This window comes from Cavia porcellus, unplaced genomic scaffold (assembly GCF_034190915.1).
Source record: "Cavia porcellus strain 051 isolate PalLab524CR breed Dunkin Hartley unplaced genomic scaffold, mCavPor4.1 scaffold_2, whole genome shotgun sequence".
Lineage (NCBI taxonomy): Eukaryota > Metazoa > Chordata > Mammalia > Rodentia > Caviidae > Cavia > Cavia porcellus.
The window spans coordinates 23,551,320-23,567,204 of NW_026947485.1; the positions used below are offsets into that span (position 1 = coordinate 23,551,320).

The 15,885-nt window shown below is 36.3% G+C and overlaps 1 protein-coding gene across 4 annotated transcripts in view; it reads left to right on the forward strand.

Moving 5' to 3' along the window:
- The window catches only part of Itgb8 (integrin subunit beta 8), an 88,133-nt gene that overhangs the window by 62,868 nt on the left and 9,380 nt on the right, over nt 1–15,885 (forward strand). For all 4 annotated transcript variants that reach the window (XM_063239228.1, XM_063239236.1, XM_003469807.5 and 1 more), the window contains 5 exons: nt 1,012–1,107; nt 4,228–4,317; nt 9,479–9,613; nt 12,098–12,503; nt 14,937–15,162. In XM_063239228.1, the coding sequence (XP_063095298.1) occupies nt 1,012–1,107; nt 4,228–4,317; nt 9,479–9,613; nt 12,098–12,503; nt 14,937–15,162 (953 nt within the window). The remainder of the gene's footprint in view (nt 1–1,011; nt 1,108–4,227; nt 4,318–9,478; nt 9,614–12,097; nt 12,504–14,936; nt 15,163–15,885) is intronic.

Below are 15,885 nucleotides of genomic sequence, written 5' to 3' on the forward strand. Positions count from 1 at the left end.
TAGGCACTGACAGGCCAGTAGGAGGCCTCCAGGTAGAGTCTGACTTTATCACTCTGAGAGATGAACTATCAATTTAATTCACTCTGAGAGTTGAAACAATCAATTTAATTTCTAGAAAACACTAACATAAAAAAAAATGAGACTACTATGTCTAGCTAGATAGTAATTTTGTACCAGTAGTGGGAAATAAAAACCATATTTGCTATTATTCTTGGGTACCTTTTGCATACAAGAAACTACAGCAAATTCTTCACATACTATTGTGGTTTCTTAATGTTACCATTAGTCACGGAAAGCAGATATTATTCATATGTTCACAGAGAATGGAACTGAGAATTTCTGTCATAAAGTGACAAACCTAGGACTTGAGTACAAACTTTTCTATTTCTAAAGAAAGTTCATACTATATCACGTCATAAGTCAAATATGTATATATACACATATTAGTATGTAAATATGTGTGGATCTATATGTGCATATGTTTATAGGCCTATACATATACACACTTACATTTTAATACTTGTTACTGAATTTTGCTTTCAAATGTAATTGTCATTAATGTGTCTCTATTTATGAATATTTAATTATCTTTTAATTCCACCACATGAGTCTATGCTAATTTTTTAAAGATGTCTTGATAGCTTTATGTACATATTGGGTCAGGGATGTAGCTCAATGGTGCAGTGCCTACCTGGCAAGCACAAGGTCATGAGTTTGATTCCTGGTACCCATCCACCCCCCCAAAAAAAGAATATGTACATGTTTAGTTAGGCCCTCTTCATTTTTGTGTTATAGGGTTTTTTTTTTAGAATTTTTCCCATAAAAGTCTTCTTAACACATTGATATTGATGTTACATTTGAAAATAATTCAATTGCCTCTAGTAAAACATTTACATTTACCAAGTAGGTACATTGTTATATAAATTGCACAGTTTTCTTCGCAATATATGTTCAGATATGTGTGAGGCTGAGCTACTAAAGTTCACTCTCTTTTTTCATCTTCTATTACAGGAACATCCCTCACTAGGTCAACTTTCAGAAAAACTAATAGACAACAACATTAATGTCATTTTCGCAGTTCAAGGAAAACAGTTTCATTGGTATAAGGTATGTTAATTCCCAAAATATAAAAATTACAGTATTTGCACTGTGGTTGAAATTAGGACACTTCTTGGAATCAGAAATGCAATACTGCATTAACTGAAATATACATTATAGTATCTCACATTAGCATTTAAATACAAATTCTGTTTAGATTTATAACATCTAGAACCAAGTGTGTGTACTAAGTGCTGTTTGGGAACTATATTCAGTACACCTCAACACAGCGTGGTTTTGACAATAATAACAAGTGATTAATAATAATAACAAAGTGAACATTATTTCACACTTCAACTCTGCACTTTCTATGTCCAAAGACCTGCTTATATTGTGGTCCATAGGCACGTCCTTATAGTAGATTAAAAATTGGAGAACATCAGAGTAATTTTCAATGCCACCAGCACACTGAGTAGGTAAGGTGTTTCCAACCTTTGTCTTGCTTGGGTGGAAGAAATTATCTCAGGCCACATACAAAACATCTCACATCAGATGGATATAAGTAACTAGACTGTACCAAGAGAAGCCATAGAAGTGAATAACCTACTTAAACCTTTTGTCCTGAGAATAATTTTGGTAGTATGCAGAATCCTTTGGGCCAAGTGGAATTTGCAAATAGCATAGATGCTAAGCAGCTGTGTCACTCTGGAGATGCCACAGAGTGCCCAGCACAGAACTGTTCACTTGTGCCCTTGCTGCAGCATTTTTTGCAGTCTTTTAGGGTCTCTGTTCCCAGAATAATTTCCACCATGTTTCAGTATCCTGACTTGCATTGTGCATCATTGTTCACTGGTTTCATCTCCCTGCTTGCTTTATGTCTTCCTTCCACTCTGTGACTGTAAACTCTCTCAGTGCTCAATCTCCAATGCCTCATATTTATTCCTTAAAACTTTAGAGAAAACTATATTTTCCCTTGGCTTCCACAAATACTTGAACTTATTTGCATTTGCCAAAAAGCTTGCATTCATCCACCCATTTGCCTAATATGTAACTATACTATGAATCATCTTAATTATCTAATTGTTATTAACTGCTTTAATCATGTCATTCATCCTGTGGAAATCTACAGTGAAACTTTAATTTCCTGACTTCCGAAAGGTATATACCACAGAACCATTTTTTTAAATGTAACAACAAATGAACATCCACCAAAGTAGGACTCTGGCTCAAATTAAATGATCCAGAATACTTTAATAGTAACAGGAACAGCTTTTATTTACCATGTGCTTAACCATTGTCAAGAAATGAACTTTTAAACATTAATCTATATACTTATCGTAGCTATTCCAAATAATGGGGACACTTTTATTAATATTCCCATTTTAAGATTAGGAAACCTTCAGAGAAGTTAAGTACTTGTCCTGAGTTTTCTGGTACTTATCCTGTGCTCCTTACCTCTAGACTTACTAGCTAAGTTTATGTACATGTTGTTTAATTAGATTTTCTCTTCTCTTTCCTGGCCATTTATTATTTCTTCAGAATGTTACTGGCTCTGGCAGTTTCTCCCTCCTCCTTTGTAAATTTGCCACTGATCGATGAGCTATTAAACCAAGTATCATATTAACTAAATGATAAACCAAGTATCATATTAACTAAATTGCAAGCAAAGTAAGAATCATGCGGATCTAGAAGCTTAAAGAACTCTGCTGAGAGTGCTGTGTATGCCACAAAGTCACCTGCTTTACTGCACAGGGATCTTTTTTATGGGTCATCTTCTGTTTGCTCAAAGCAGCTTTGTAACCCATCTCCCAAGTCCTTTCTGCACATCACTGCCAGGATGATCTACTAAAATTACAAGTATATTCATACAATTGCCTAAACTAAAAGGTTCCAGGAGCTTACGCTGATTTAGATGACCAGACTAATATGGCATATGAGGCCTCCAGGCCTCTACTACTGGTTTGTGTGCCCTCATTTGTTACTGTTCATGATTCTAGCTGTCCTGTGCCTACTTACTGAGCAGAACTCTTTCTGTCCGCGTACCTTTTTCCCTGCCGCCTTTCCTTCATGCTCATACTTGGAAGGCATTCCCTTTCAGTACTTGGCTAATTCTTACTCATCCTTTAAGATAGCACTCACAAGTCACCTCTTCAAAGAAACAGTCCCTGATAACTTTCCCCTACTTTGAAATGCTTGCTGAGAACACACTTAATAGTGTCTGTGAATAACTCTGCTGCTTCACATGCACATTGTTTATGAAAATGTCACTTTTATGTACACTTTTATGCAATCCTTAAGGATGGGAATTATGTGGCCTAGAAATTTAGCATTTCCAAGATAGTCTATAGTAGATGTTCACTAAAAGCTGAATAAATGAATTTTTGAAATTGATATGATATATTTTCCCTATGATTTGAGATACCAAATTGATAGTGCCTAAATCCGTCTGGCATGAAGCAGGAACTTAGTGATGCCTATGAGCAGAAAAAATGTGAAAAAAGTGGATTTTATAACTAAGTGCCCTTTACTCGAATCGGTTTCTTCTCAGGCAAAACAGCAAGCCTCTGCTTATTGTCACTTTCTGTCTAAGAATATCTAGAGGTACTAAGTATTATCCATTGTGAACATCTGCTCCATGAAACTCCCATCTGTAACCATGTCTTTTCCTCCTAATATGTCCCAAAGGTCATTCTATACAACACTAGTTCTAGAAAATATTTATCTTTGTGATGTGAGAAAAGAGTTTAGTAACTAAAGAAGTACTGGAAATGCTGCATTAAATTGCTTCCAAATTTCAGGACTACTCTGACCTGTTTAATATGCAAAGGTGCATTGTGAATATTTAAGTAGGAGACACCACATACAGAATTCCCAAATTTATTTAACATCGGAATCCTTTTCATATTTAAAGTCTCCATGGCTGTGTCCCACAGAAGACACTTTGGGAAATGCTGGCCTATACTTTGATTGGATTGTTAGATCATCATGTAATTCAGGAAGCACACACACTCATGCACATACATGTACACATGAGCACACTACCATTTCTGTACTGCTTTTCTGTTTTTCACGTCTTAAACTTGTTTTCGTTTATTTAGCTCACTCTCCACTGGTAACTACAAAACTGTTATTGTTGATCACTAACCCATGACACAGTGTTATGTAAACACTTGTCATATGTTTTTGTAGGAACTTCTACCCCTTTTGCCTGGCACCATTGCTGGTGAAATAGAATCAACAGCGGCCAACCTCAACAATTTGGTAGTAGATGCCTACAAGGTATGTATATATTACACACAAATTTTTTAAAGAAACTTTCACATTGTTGCAGTGAGGTACAAACTAAAAAGTGATATCTTGAAAGCAGTGGTAGCATGAAAGAACATAAGATTAGGAACTAGGACATGCAGTTCAGTTCTGGCTCTGCCATGAAGTTGCCAGTGTGTTTGTGATACTGACTTCAATTTTCTATGCCTTCCGTGCTCCTTGACAATAAACTTAACTTTGGCTAAATTTCTTTCCAAATCTGGTGTTCAAGATGTCACAAATCATAGCTGGAAAATGTGTTTTATTACCAAGAAAGTGTATAAATCCCTATGTCATAAAGTAAACAATTCACACTGTCATTTAAAGCAAACATCTTGCCTGGAATTGCTATCAGGAATGTTAAATTTGCTAAGAAGATTCTGTTGGCTTCTCTATGATCGTTTGATTGTTCAGACAATTATCTAGCAGTTTTGCCAAAAAAATTTGATTGAAAGAATCATCCTGATAGACACAGTGTTGCATTGAACCAATGGTCATATGCTGTCATCAGTTTTGCAAAGAGTGAATGCCTGAATATTGAAGAAACATCTGCTTTCTCAGGGCTCAGATATAATAATCACTGTTAGGATGTTGTAATAATAGTGACTGTTACTTTCACACTACTAAGAAGCAGTCACTTCCCCTAGATGACTTCATTTGATGCTCATACCTGACTTTTAAGGCAGGTGTTATTGTATATGTGTGGAAACCAAGGCTCAGAGAAGTGAAGCAAATAAGTCACAACTAATAAGCAAAAGCAGGATCTGAATGCAGGTGTTCTATCCCATGCCCCAGGTGCTTCCTGCAGTATGATCTCATATGTATGATGTCTACCTTGAATTTATGGATCATTTATAAAGTCTCACTTCCCCACATTCACTGACCCTACCACCAATACATGCAGAATTTAACCAAGTAAATACTAGCCACATTGCTGCTGAAAGCCTCAGGCCTCTTCTCTTTTCTGATTTTATTCTAAATCATGTCTCTGTAGTTCCACTGAAACAATGCACAATTCACTGAAGAATTATGTATCAGGGAAAAATAAGGGTCCATCCCAGAAAAGGAAAGTTTAAAATCACATAAGGAGCTTAATTTCTAAATTTCAAAACTGGAAAACATTTAGAGATTGCAGTCACGCACAGCTTGAAAAACATTGGCTTTACTGGTTTAAAGTCTTAAGAGATGCTAAATTTTATAAAGGTAAGCCAAGAACACTTTTAGGCATTTCCTTCTGACATTTCAAAACATTGCCTGTCAACATTATTTGTATATAACTGGAAATTTCTAGTGATTTGCTCAAATTAATTAATAATTGCAGTGTATGAGCTTTCCAGGAGATTAGAAAATGCAGTATTTTTTAAAATTTTATTTTAAAGAAAATAAAACAAAATAGAATAAAGTAAATCAGAACAGAAAAGTGCAAGCAACACAGGACTTCACAACAAGACAACAGGAAATCAACAGAGGCTACAATAATGTCTTTTGTTTTCTTCTAAATAGTTGTCCATACCTTCACACACAATAAATTAATACAAAAAAAGTATAAAACCAATTAAAAAATGAAAGCACCATGGAACTTCAAAACAAGACAATAGGAAATAAACAATGGCTATCATAATGTCTCTTGTTCTCTCCAAAATAGCTACCCATACCCTCTTACACAATGAAGTCAAATAACAGAAAACAGACTAAAACCAATCAAAACAAAGAATGAAAACATTACAGGACTTCAAAACCGTAACAGGAAGCGAACTATAATGTCTCCTTTTTTTTTTACAAAGTAGCTGTTCATACCATCACACATGATAAAATCAAACAAAACAAAACAGAATAAAACTAACTAAAGGAGTGAACGCATTATAGGACTTCAAAACAAAATAATAGGAAATCATCCATGATTACCATAATGCATCCCATTATGTTCAAAATAGCTGCCCTTACCATCAGACACAGTAAAATCTAACAAAATTATGAAAACATTACAAGACTTCAAGACAATAAGAAATTAACATTCAGTACCACCTTCTCCTTCTAGGTGTTTCCTTCCCTATCACTTTTATAATATCTATTGTGTTTTTGAATCCCACTAACTCCTTCTGTTTGTTGTGCTAGTGTTCACCCGTATGAGTGCAAACTATTTCACCCATGAACATGACCTATAGGAGCTCCTACATGTAGGAGATTATCCCACATAATAGCTGGGTAGATTTCCATTGTATAAAAATACCATATCTTTCTTATCCATTCTGAGGCTGATGGGCAAGTTACTTGCTTTTTTCTGGTCTCCTGTCACATAGAACAATTGTTTTCTCCCCTTTGATTTTCAGTGTATGAGTTTCTTCTTGAGTTAAATGTGTTTCTTGTGTACAGCATATTGATGGATCTTTTTTCTTGATCCACTTTCTTTGTGTTTCTTTTTCTTGCTGACCTGAGGCCATCTACATTAATGGTTACTACCAGCACACATTGGTTCATCTCTGCCCTGCTGTCCTCCTGCTGTTGGCCCTCTACTTTGCCTCTTCATTCTGTCTTGATTGGGGGTCCTCCTCTGCTGCTGTTCCTGGAATCATGGTCATCTTTCTCTCCCTAGAATATCCTTCAGCGCTTTCTGTAGGGTTGGTTTGGTGGTCATGAATTCCTTCAGTTATTGTTTATCATGGAAGTATCTTGTTTTTCCATCAACTTTGAAAGATAGTTTTGCAGGGTAGATCAATCTGGGTTGGAAGTTGTTTTCTTTCAGGATTTGAAACACTTCACTCCATACTCTTCTTGACTTGACACTTTGTGTTGACAAGTTTTCTGTGATTGGTTTTCCTTTATAGGTGATCTGTTTCTTTTCTCTAACAGCTTTTAATATTCTATTCTTGGGCTGAACTTCTGGGAACTTGATTATTACATGTCTGGGTTTAGATTTACTTTGGTTATGGCTAGTTCTATATGCTTCATTTATTTGTATGCCAGATCCTTTTCCCATGTTTGGCTGCTTTCTGCTATTATTCTCTAAATAGCCTTATTTCATTTGTGTTGACTCCTGCTTCTTCAGTGATACCTATCACTCTTAAATTATTTCTCTTTGCATCATCTTGAAGCCATTGAATTGTTAGTTCCTACTTCCTTGTTATTTTTAAAAGATCTTCCTTTCACAACTGCTAGCTGCAAGCCTGTCGTCAAGGTCTGATAGTCTATCTTCAGTCTCTTGTAAGCAGATTTGCCAGTTTTCAATTGACTTTTTAATTTTTTGGATATCTTTTTTTAATCTGTTTCATGCATTGCAATTCCTTTTTATATTGTTCATTCAATGCTCCCATCATTTTCCTGTGCTCTTCTACTTTTTTATCTGTGTCTTCTTTAGATATGCTGAGCAATTCTTTCATTTTTTTAAATTTCTTCTCTTACTTGAGACATTATTTGTGATCTGTTTATTTTTACAGTCTCATGGAGTTGCTTCTTTACTTCAGTTGTTATCCTCGCGGAGGTTTCAGGAGTGTAACTTCTGTTTTCTTCCATGACTGTATCTCCCAGACTTGTTCTGTGCAGGCTGGAGGTCTGAGATTGCTTCTTCTTCCTTCATCTTGACATTCTCCTGGATTCCTCCCAACAAGCTGGTTGTGGCGGGTCCAGGAACTTCCCACACTGGCGGCCCCCCAACAGTGTAGAGGAATGGGACGGGCACCTGGGTTCCTCTGACCCCAGGTTCACAGGGAGGTAGCAGGGAATGGGGCAGGCTTCCCCAGACCTGTGCAGCCACACTGGGCCTTCCCCGATGGCCAGGCATGTGTGGAGGGGGCCTGCTTCTCTCAGCCTGTGTGTCTACACCAGAACTCCCATGATGGTGGCAGGCACACAGGGCTGTGTTTGTCTGATTCTCCTGGAGGGTGATGGTTCCCTGAAAGATGCAAGGACCTCCAGTGCTGGCCTGCAGGTGAGGTGCATGGGGCTTACCTGGCTGCGTGTCCCCATTCCCACTGTCTGCCGCAGGAAGCAAGTCTTCTACCACCAGGCAGAGGCAGATCTGCTAGCTCTCTATGCCCATACTGGCCAAAAACATAGTATTTAAGAAATAAAATGGCTAAAGGAAAGAATTAAAAGCCACAGGAAATTTTAATTTCATATATGCCACTCTTTTTAGATACAGACATAAATATAAGATACAGGTATAATGTAAATACATACATATTTTCCCTTCCTTTCTCTTTACACGTATAAGACATGGATTTTTGCATGCGTAGGGTCTTAACTTTATGGAACACACTGCAAACAGATCTTAAGGATATGTTTAAGGTAGCTGAAAACTTTGGAAGTCAGGAATTGTGAAAGAAGAAATTAGTGAGTGCCTAAAACATGATGGGCATTAAATGAATGTTTGCTCAATGACCATTTTAAAAAGTAAGTGAATGAATGGTGGGTTCCTGCTCAGTAAGAAACCCTATTTTAGAATTAAATCTTGAAACTAGCTTAATTGACATGGGCAAGCACAGAGAACTTGAAAAACATTCTAGGCCATTGTTGGAGATCCATTAGAATGTCAGAGAATGCTTGTGCCTACAATATAAAAATGTTCTCCTCAAGAGGAAGTCATTTTGGAATTCATGATACTCAGAGTGCTTAAAATTAAATATTTCTTTAGCCTCAAGTAGTCAAAATCCACTCTTTACGATATGTGTTCTCAATGTGTTATTTACACTTTATCAAAATACAAACAGTATCTCATTTTTGTGATCCAGGCTGGATAAGAAATAACTCTAAAATGATCAAAAAGCAGTCATGAATATGTCGGTACCAACAGGAAATTTAAATGCAGATAATCTAATGCATCAGTATTATTTCTTGCACATTTCAAATACAATTAGTTGGGGCCAGGGATTTAGCTCAGTGGCACCAGCCTGCCCGGTAAGCATGAGATTGTGAGTTTGATCCCAGTGCCAATATATATATATATATATATATATATATATATATATATATATATTTGGTTCATTTTATGGAAACAGATTTTATTCACCTTTTTATACAAACAGATTCTAATTTAGTTAAAAAGCTAAATCTAGAACATTTAATAAGCTTGTTTGTGCATTGTTGCTTACATTTGAAAATTCTATAGTAAAGTTATTTAAAAATTATGTCTTTGCAGAAGCTCATTTCAGAAGTGAAAGTCCAAGTGGAAAACCAGGTACAAGGTGTCTATTTTAATGTAACTGCCATCTGTCCAGATGGCGCCCGAAAGCCAGGCACGGATGGGTGTGGAAACGTGACAAGCAGCGATGAAGTATGTAGCCACACATTTTCCTCATTTAAAATACATTGATTTTTGGCATGCTTTGTTGCAGAATTCCAGGCCATTCTGAAAAGCTACCAGTTCCTCTGAAGAATATTTACACTTCAGAGTAATTGTTAGTGTCTTTTCCAACAGCTCCTTCTTGTTTTCACTCAAATAACTATTCTCTCCAATTTTCATGTTCATAAATAAACATCCCATATAAAACACTGATATTAGTAGAAACTTCACACACTGGTGTCACAACTGGTACAGATGAGGAAAGGTCCTCTCCTTTAACAAGTGGTGACTATAATAATGATGCTAATACCTCTTTAGATGCAAACTGCTCATTCTTAGAGTAGATGTGAGGTTGAAAGTGTAATACCAGGGGAAATAATGGACAAGTTTAAAAAGGCTAAGAATTCCAAAACCTTCCACTTTGTGACTGTCTTAATATATTCATAATGAAGGAGAGAACTCCGTTACAAAGAATAAGAGCACCATTTAACCTAAAAGGGTGAAGCTCAGATCACAGAAGCATCAGGAAATAGGGTGAGAGGAGACAGGATTCTCTGAGAATTGGCAAAGAAGAGAACAGAAAGTACTTTTAGAGGAAATCCTTGTAGGGCAAAGTGGTTTTTAGTTAGTTGTTTGCCCTTTGAGACATTAATTATCTCATTTTTAAATGAATGGCCTAGACTAGAAGATTTCTAATATTTCTTCTAACTTATAAGGTTATTAATTACTTCAGTATCATATTATAAAGAAACAAATTGTTAGAATAGATAGAATATCCTAAGATTCCAAACTTAATAAAATAGGACTTTCTTTCTCTTTAAAGTGTGTTTTTTACTCTTGGATTTTGGAATTGGTGGGTGATGTCACTGAGCCTACAATTTTTATACTTTAATTATCACAAGTTGCTAATTCTTTAATTCCCTTTATCATAATCCCTTGGATTTTATTCCAAAGATAAATACCAGTTTACAAACTACACATTTTATTTCCATTAACTTATGAGGAATTTTTTGTCTAGCAAAAGTTAACAGAGTTATTTCCCAGAAAATTAACTCTTTCACAAAATCTCAAATTTAGAAGAATGGATTTCCTTACTTCGTATGACTTTTTTGTTTATTTTCTTTGCCTAAATCCCTTTTCCCCTTTACTTCCAACCAAATATCATAAACAACTTGATTTTCAAGATTGTCATCTGGTCTCTTAATTATATGAGCCCCAAGTTTAACTCTGCTATTAGTAATGGCACTGACAATATTATACTACACATCTGCTAATTTTTAATATTATTTTGCTGGAGAGTGTTTGAGACAGGGTCTGCTCATGTAGTCCAGGCCTGCCCTGAACTCACTATGTAGCTCAGGCTGGCCTCAAACTCATAGTGGTGCCCCTGCTTCAGCCTCCCTAGTGCTGCTGGGTTGCTGGGTTGATAGGTATGTGTCTCTGTGCCCTACTCTAATATTTTTAAAGACAAAAACATTTCAAGTAAAATACTAGCATCAACTGTATATTAATTCTAATATTGCAATTGTTACTCAAATTCTTAACTTATAGAAGACCTTAAATTTAGATATTTTGTATCATGTGATATGTAATTCCCAATGAAAAAACCTAGCACATATTAGTTTTAAATTGTAACAAATTTCAGTCCAACATGAAAATACACACACACACACACACACACACACACACACACTTATTTTCCAAAGTATCTGATGATGGATGATAAGGTAGCTCAAAATACTAATAGACACATTAATCAATCCTGTTTTGGAAAGAAAAATAAAGAAACAGAAAAAAAAGGAAAAATTCGCAGGAGATAAAAACCAAGTTCTTTCCATCCTGGTTCTATAGTTCTGGACTAATCTCTCACCCTGTGTTGAAGTCTTAAGAGTTGAAAAGGAGTCCTCAGCCTGTATTCCTTGGATAATACAAGAGAAAACCTCATCTTTTATCTCCACTGACGATCTCTATTTTACTACAGTTTATCTCTGAAGTTTTACTTGGGGCCCTAATAAATAAATAAACACATAAATAAACTGCATTTGAACATCTGAGAGTTTAAAATTACTAGAGCACACCCAATATTCAGGAACCTCAAATTTTCAGAGCTAAATCCAGAAACTGATAAGTCCACTGTCAAGTTTTCTAAGAAAGTAGTCATCAAAAGTAGAATAGACCAAAAAAAGTAGAATAGACACTTGTAACTTCTACAGGCATACTCAATTCTGTTTAATAATATACTTTAAGCAATTAGCAATCATCCCTTCCTTTAATTTCTAAATAAATAATTATCTAAATAAATGACAAAAGGGAGGATTTTTCATCTGCGTATAAAAGAGACTATACATATATTTTATAAATATTGTTAGCTTCTCTAAAATGGTATATCATTGATTCAAATGTTATTAACAGATGCAATATTGTCAATGAAAAATTAGAAGATGTCAATATATTTCCTTTTTCTTCTGAATTTAGGTTCTTTTCAATGTAACAGTTACAATGAAAAACTGTGATGTCACAGGAGGAAAAAACTATGCAATAATCAAACCAATTGGTTTCAATGAAACCACTAAAATTCACATATATAAAAGCTGCAGCTGTCAGTGTGAGGACCACAAAAGGCCAAGAAGGAAGTGTGTAGACGAGACTCTTCTCGACTCCAAGTGCTGGCAGTGTGATGAGAGTGACTGTCGTTTGGAAGAAGACAGATTTCTGTCTGAAAGTTGCAAGCCACAAAAGGACCAACCTGCTTGCAGTGGCCGAGGAGTTTGTGTTTGTGGGAAGTGCGTATGTCACAGAACTAAGCTTGGAAAAGTTTATGGAAAATACTGTGAAAAGGATGATTTTTCCTGTCCGTATCACCATGGAAATCTATGTGCGGGTGAGTATAAATATATACAGGTAGTTTTGAGTAACTGCTGCCACAGTAGCATATATGTTAAATTATATTTAAATCGCATTATGAATTAGTACCACTGAATCTGAATTTAATGTTCAAAGTTTTATAGTCTGTGAAATTAAGTCACAGCAGTAGACTTATAGCACATGATCTGTATGTTTATAATTTAAACATACAAGATATACTTTCAAATAAAAAGCTAAAATTACTTCGTATTTTCATGTATTCCTTGATCTTAAAAAGAATGATACCAGAGAAGGAAATGATGGGGGTGGCTGACACACTTTCTAGAAGAATAAGTTTGATTCATTCTGGCAAATGGTCACTCCCTGCAGCTTGCTCAGAGGATTTTATTTCTGTCAGGATAAGGGGAAGCGAACTATAAAAATATACTTTTCATTCACTGGAAAATTCTTAATGCATCATCATAGATGGTATTGTAAGTTTGTGGTAATTTAAACCTTGCCAGTTTATTTTTGGAACACCACCAGCGAGGGAATTGCCAAAAGACAGCATTCTTCAGAAAGAAAATACTGGATTACTAACTAATCTAGAAAATTAGTTCCTCTGGCCACACACAGACCAAATTTTAAAGTGAACTAAGTTAAAATAAAAATAGTATAAGGGTTACTTTTGGCTAATTCAGTTTACTGCCACCTACAGGTTAGAGTTCAAAAAATCTGGATTGTTTAAAAGTACAAAGTAGTTTTCAAATGTTACACTAACTGGTATCTGAGTTCTGTTGCAGTTTTTTCACGTCAGTATGGAAAATTCACTTATTTTGAAAGCTTTTTTTTAATAATTTCATTTTATTAGATAAATATTTGTTAAATTATGCTATATAGAAATAATTCATTGTCCTAAGCATATGGAAAGTAATGAACATTTAAAAAAATTGTTTTAATTCTTGTGTAAGTTAAAAATGTGGCCAGTACTACATCAATGTGAAAGGGCAAATAGTATATATCTATATCTATACGTTTTATATTTCAAACATTTAGTCAGCTGTAACTGGAATTGTGGCTAGGCTGGGTTTAAAAATGACTTCAGAATGAACCAACAGTCGACTACTGCATTTTACAGAGCAAGGAAATATTGTTTTATAGGGAAAAGAAGGAATTTTCTGAGATCATTTCCTATAGCTGGCAATCTCTTAAAGTTTCATATACATTTGAGAGTCCCAGTCTCTGCAATGAAATATCAAAAATCTATGTACTAATCCTCCTATACAATGTGGTACTACCGACCCACAAGCAGTTGAGAATCTGACTCAGATGATTGTGTCTGAGTGCAAACTGCATTTTCTTCACTACTCTCCTCTGGGAATAAAAACACATGTTCACAGGTCATCTAGCTGTGAGTTGGCGTGCAGGCTGTACGAGGATCGGGGTCTGGCAGATGTTTGGCCTAGATCTCATTAGTTTTACACTTAGCAAATTGAACTGACTCAATGTTAGACTCTGAGAGACACTTAACCTAGATTAAGCTCAACACTAAGAGAAAGGAGGAGGGTGAAGAAAAGGAGGGAGAGAAAGAAAAAAAGCAAGAAAAAGGAGAGGAAAAAAAAGCTGGTGGTTCTGTAGCCAAATACATTTGAGAAATACTATATGATCCTGTAAAGTTTACTCCCTCGTGGAGATTTCTAGTTCACACTGGCATATTAAATTTTGGTCACTGAGTCTAAAATCCACTTAATTATGTATAACTCATGTTTCCTCATAATATTCATCACATAAATGCCCTTCACTACTATCACCTTACACACACTCACACACGCACACGCACACACACACACACACACACACGCACACGCACACGCACGCACTCCGTCTTCCTTGTTCTCTTCCGTGTACCATCTAACAGCCCAGATTAGGGCCACCCTGCTAACCTACTAAATGATGCTCGGCAGCTGTGAAAAGATAGTTTAAACTTCTCGGCAGATCTGATATTTAAACCCAGCCTAAGCATCACATCCCGAGATCTTTCAAACTTAAAAACGCCCCTTGGCAATAGTGAGACTGCAGTAATTGCATATATTGTAGACACCACTAATGAAGTATTTGTATTTTTTCATTACTTTAGCTTTTGTAACCTCTGTATATTTATGTGTTTTAATTTAAAATTGAATGTACAGTGCACTCAAGTAGTCTGGCAGCCACCAAAGCAGGAGCTCCCTTCAGCCTCATTAGAACAATACGTTAGTGTGGAGAGATGATCTACAATGGAACAACTTCAGAAACAGGCATTCCTAAACGCTGGCACCATTTATTTCAGACAGATACAAAACAATGCTGTTTCCATTCACTTGACTGCAGTGTGTTTCCATGGAGATGGGGATGGGGGAGTCCAGGTTCAAAAACTCTTCCCAAAGCCAGTGGTCTCTATCAGTTAAATCCCGGTGTGCCTCTGTTACAGGGCATGGAGAGTGTGAAGCTGGCAAATGCCGATGCTTCAGTGGCTGGGATGGGGATCAGTGCCAGTGCCCGTCAGCGTCCGCTCAGCACTGTGTCAACTCCAAGGGCCAGGTGTGCAGCGGGAGAGGCACGTGTGTGTGCGGCAGATGCGAGTGCACCGACCCCAGGAGCATCGGCCGCTTCTGCGAACACTGCCCCACCTGCCACTCAGCCTGCGGTGACAACTGGTACGAGGTTCCTGTCCCCTGTATACACAAAACAGTCCTTCAGCACAGCTGGTTTTGTTCTTTATTATCCCTTCCTTAAAATTCATGACTCAGATAAATTGTTCCATCATGCTCAAAAAGTAATTGAATAGGGGATTTGAGGAATTAGGGTACTTGGATTCCAATATTTGGCCACTAAATAGCTGCTGGAGCAACCAAATAAGTCCAGGTATTCACTATCTTAGGTTTTTTGTTTTGTTTTGTTTTTGTTTTCTGGTTTTTTTGTTGTTGCTGTTTTGTTTTGTTTTGTTTTGTTTAAGTTTTTGAAAAGAGCTGCCTGTTACCCAGCTGGCTACGAGTTAATTGTATGTTTAGGACAAGTTTTAAAAGTATATGTGACAAGGGGAAAGGAAAAAGGAATCAAATAAAAAGAGAAAAAATTAAAAAAAAAAAAAAAAAAAAAAAAAAAAAGGAAACCAAACTTGTAAATGGAGGAGGGCCAGGGATTTAGCTCATCGGCCTAAGGGCACAAGCATTTGGCTGGCAAGCTTGAGGTTGCGAGTTGGATCCCTGGTACCAAAAAAGTAAAATAAACTAAATAAAGAAGGAGGAGGAAGGAAAGAAGAGCTGAAGGCAAGGGAGGCGGATGGTGAAAAAAATAAAGATATATTATGCACAGGCACAAAATCCCCATGAATATGATCATTATGTATGCCAAATATGTACTAATAAAACAATCCTCTG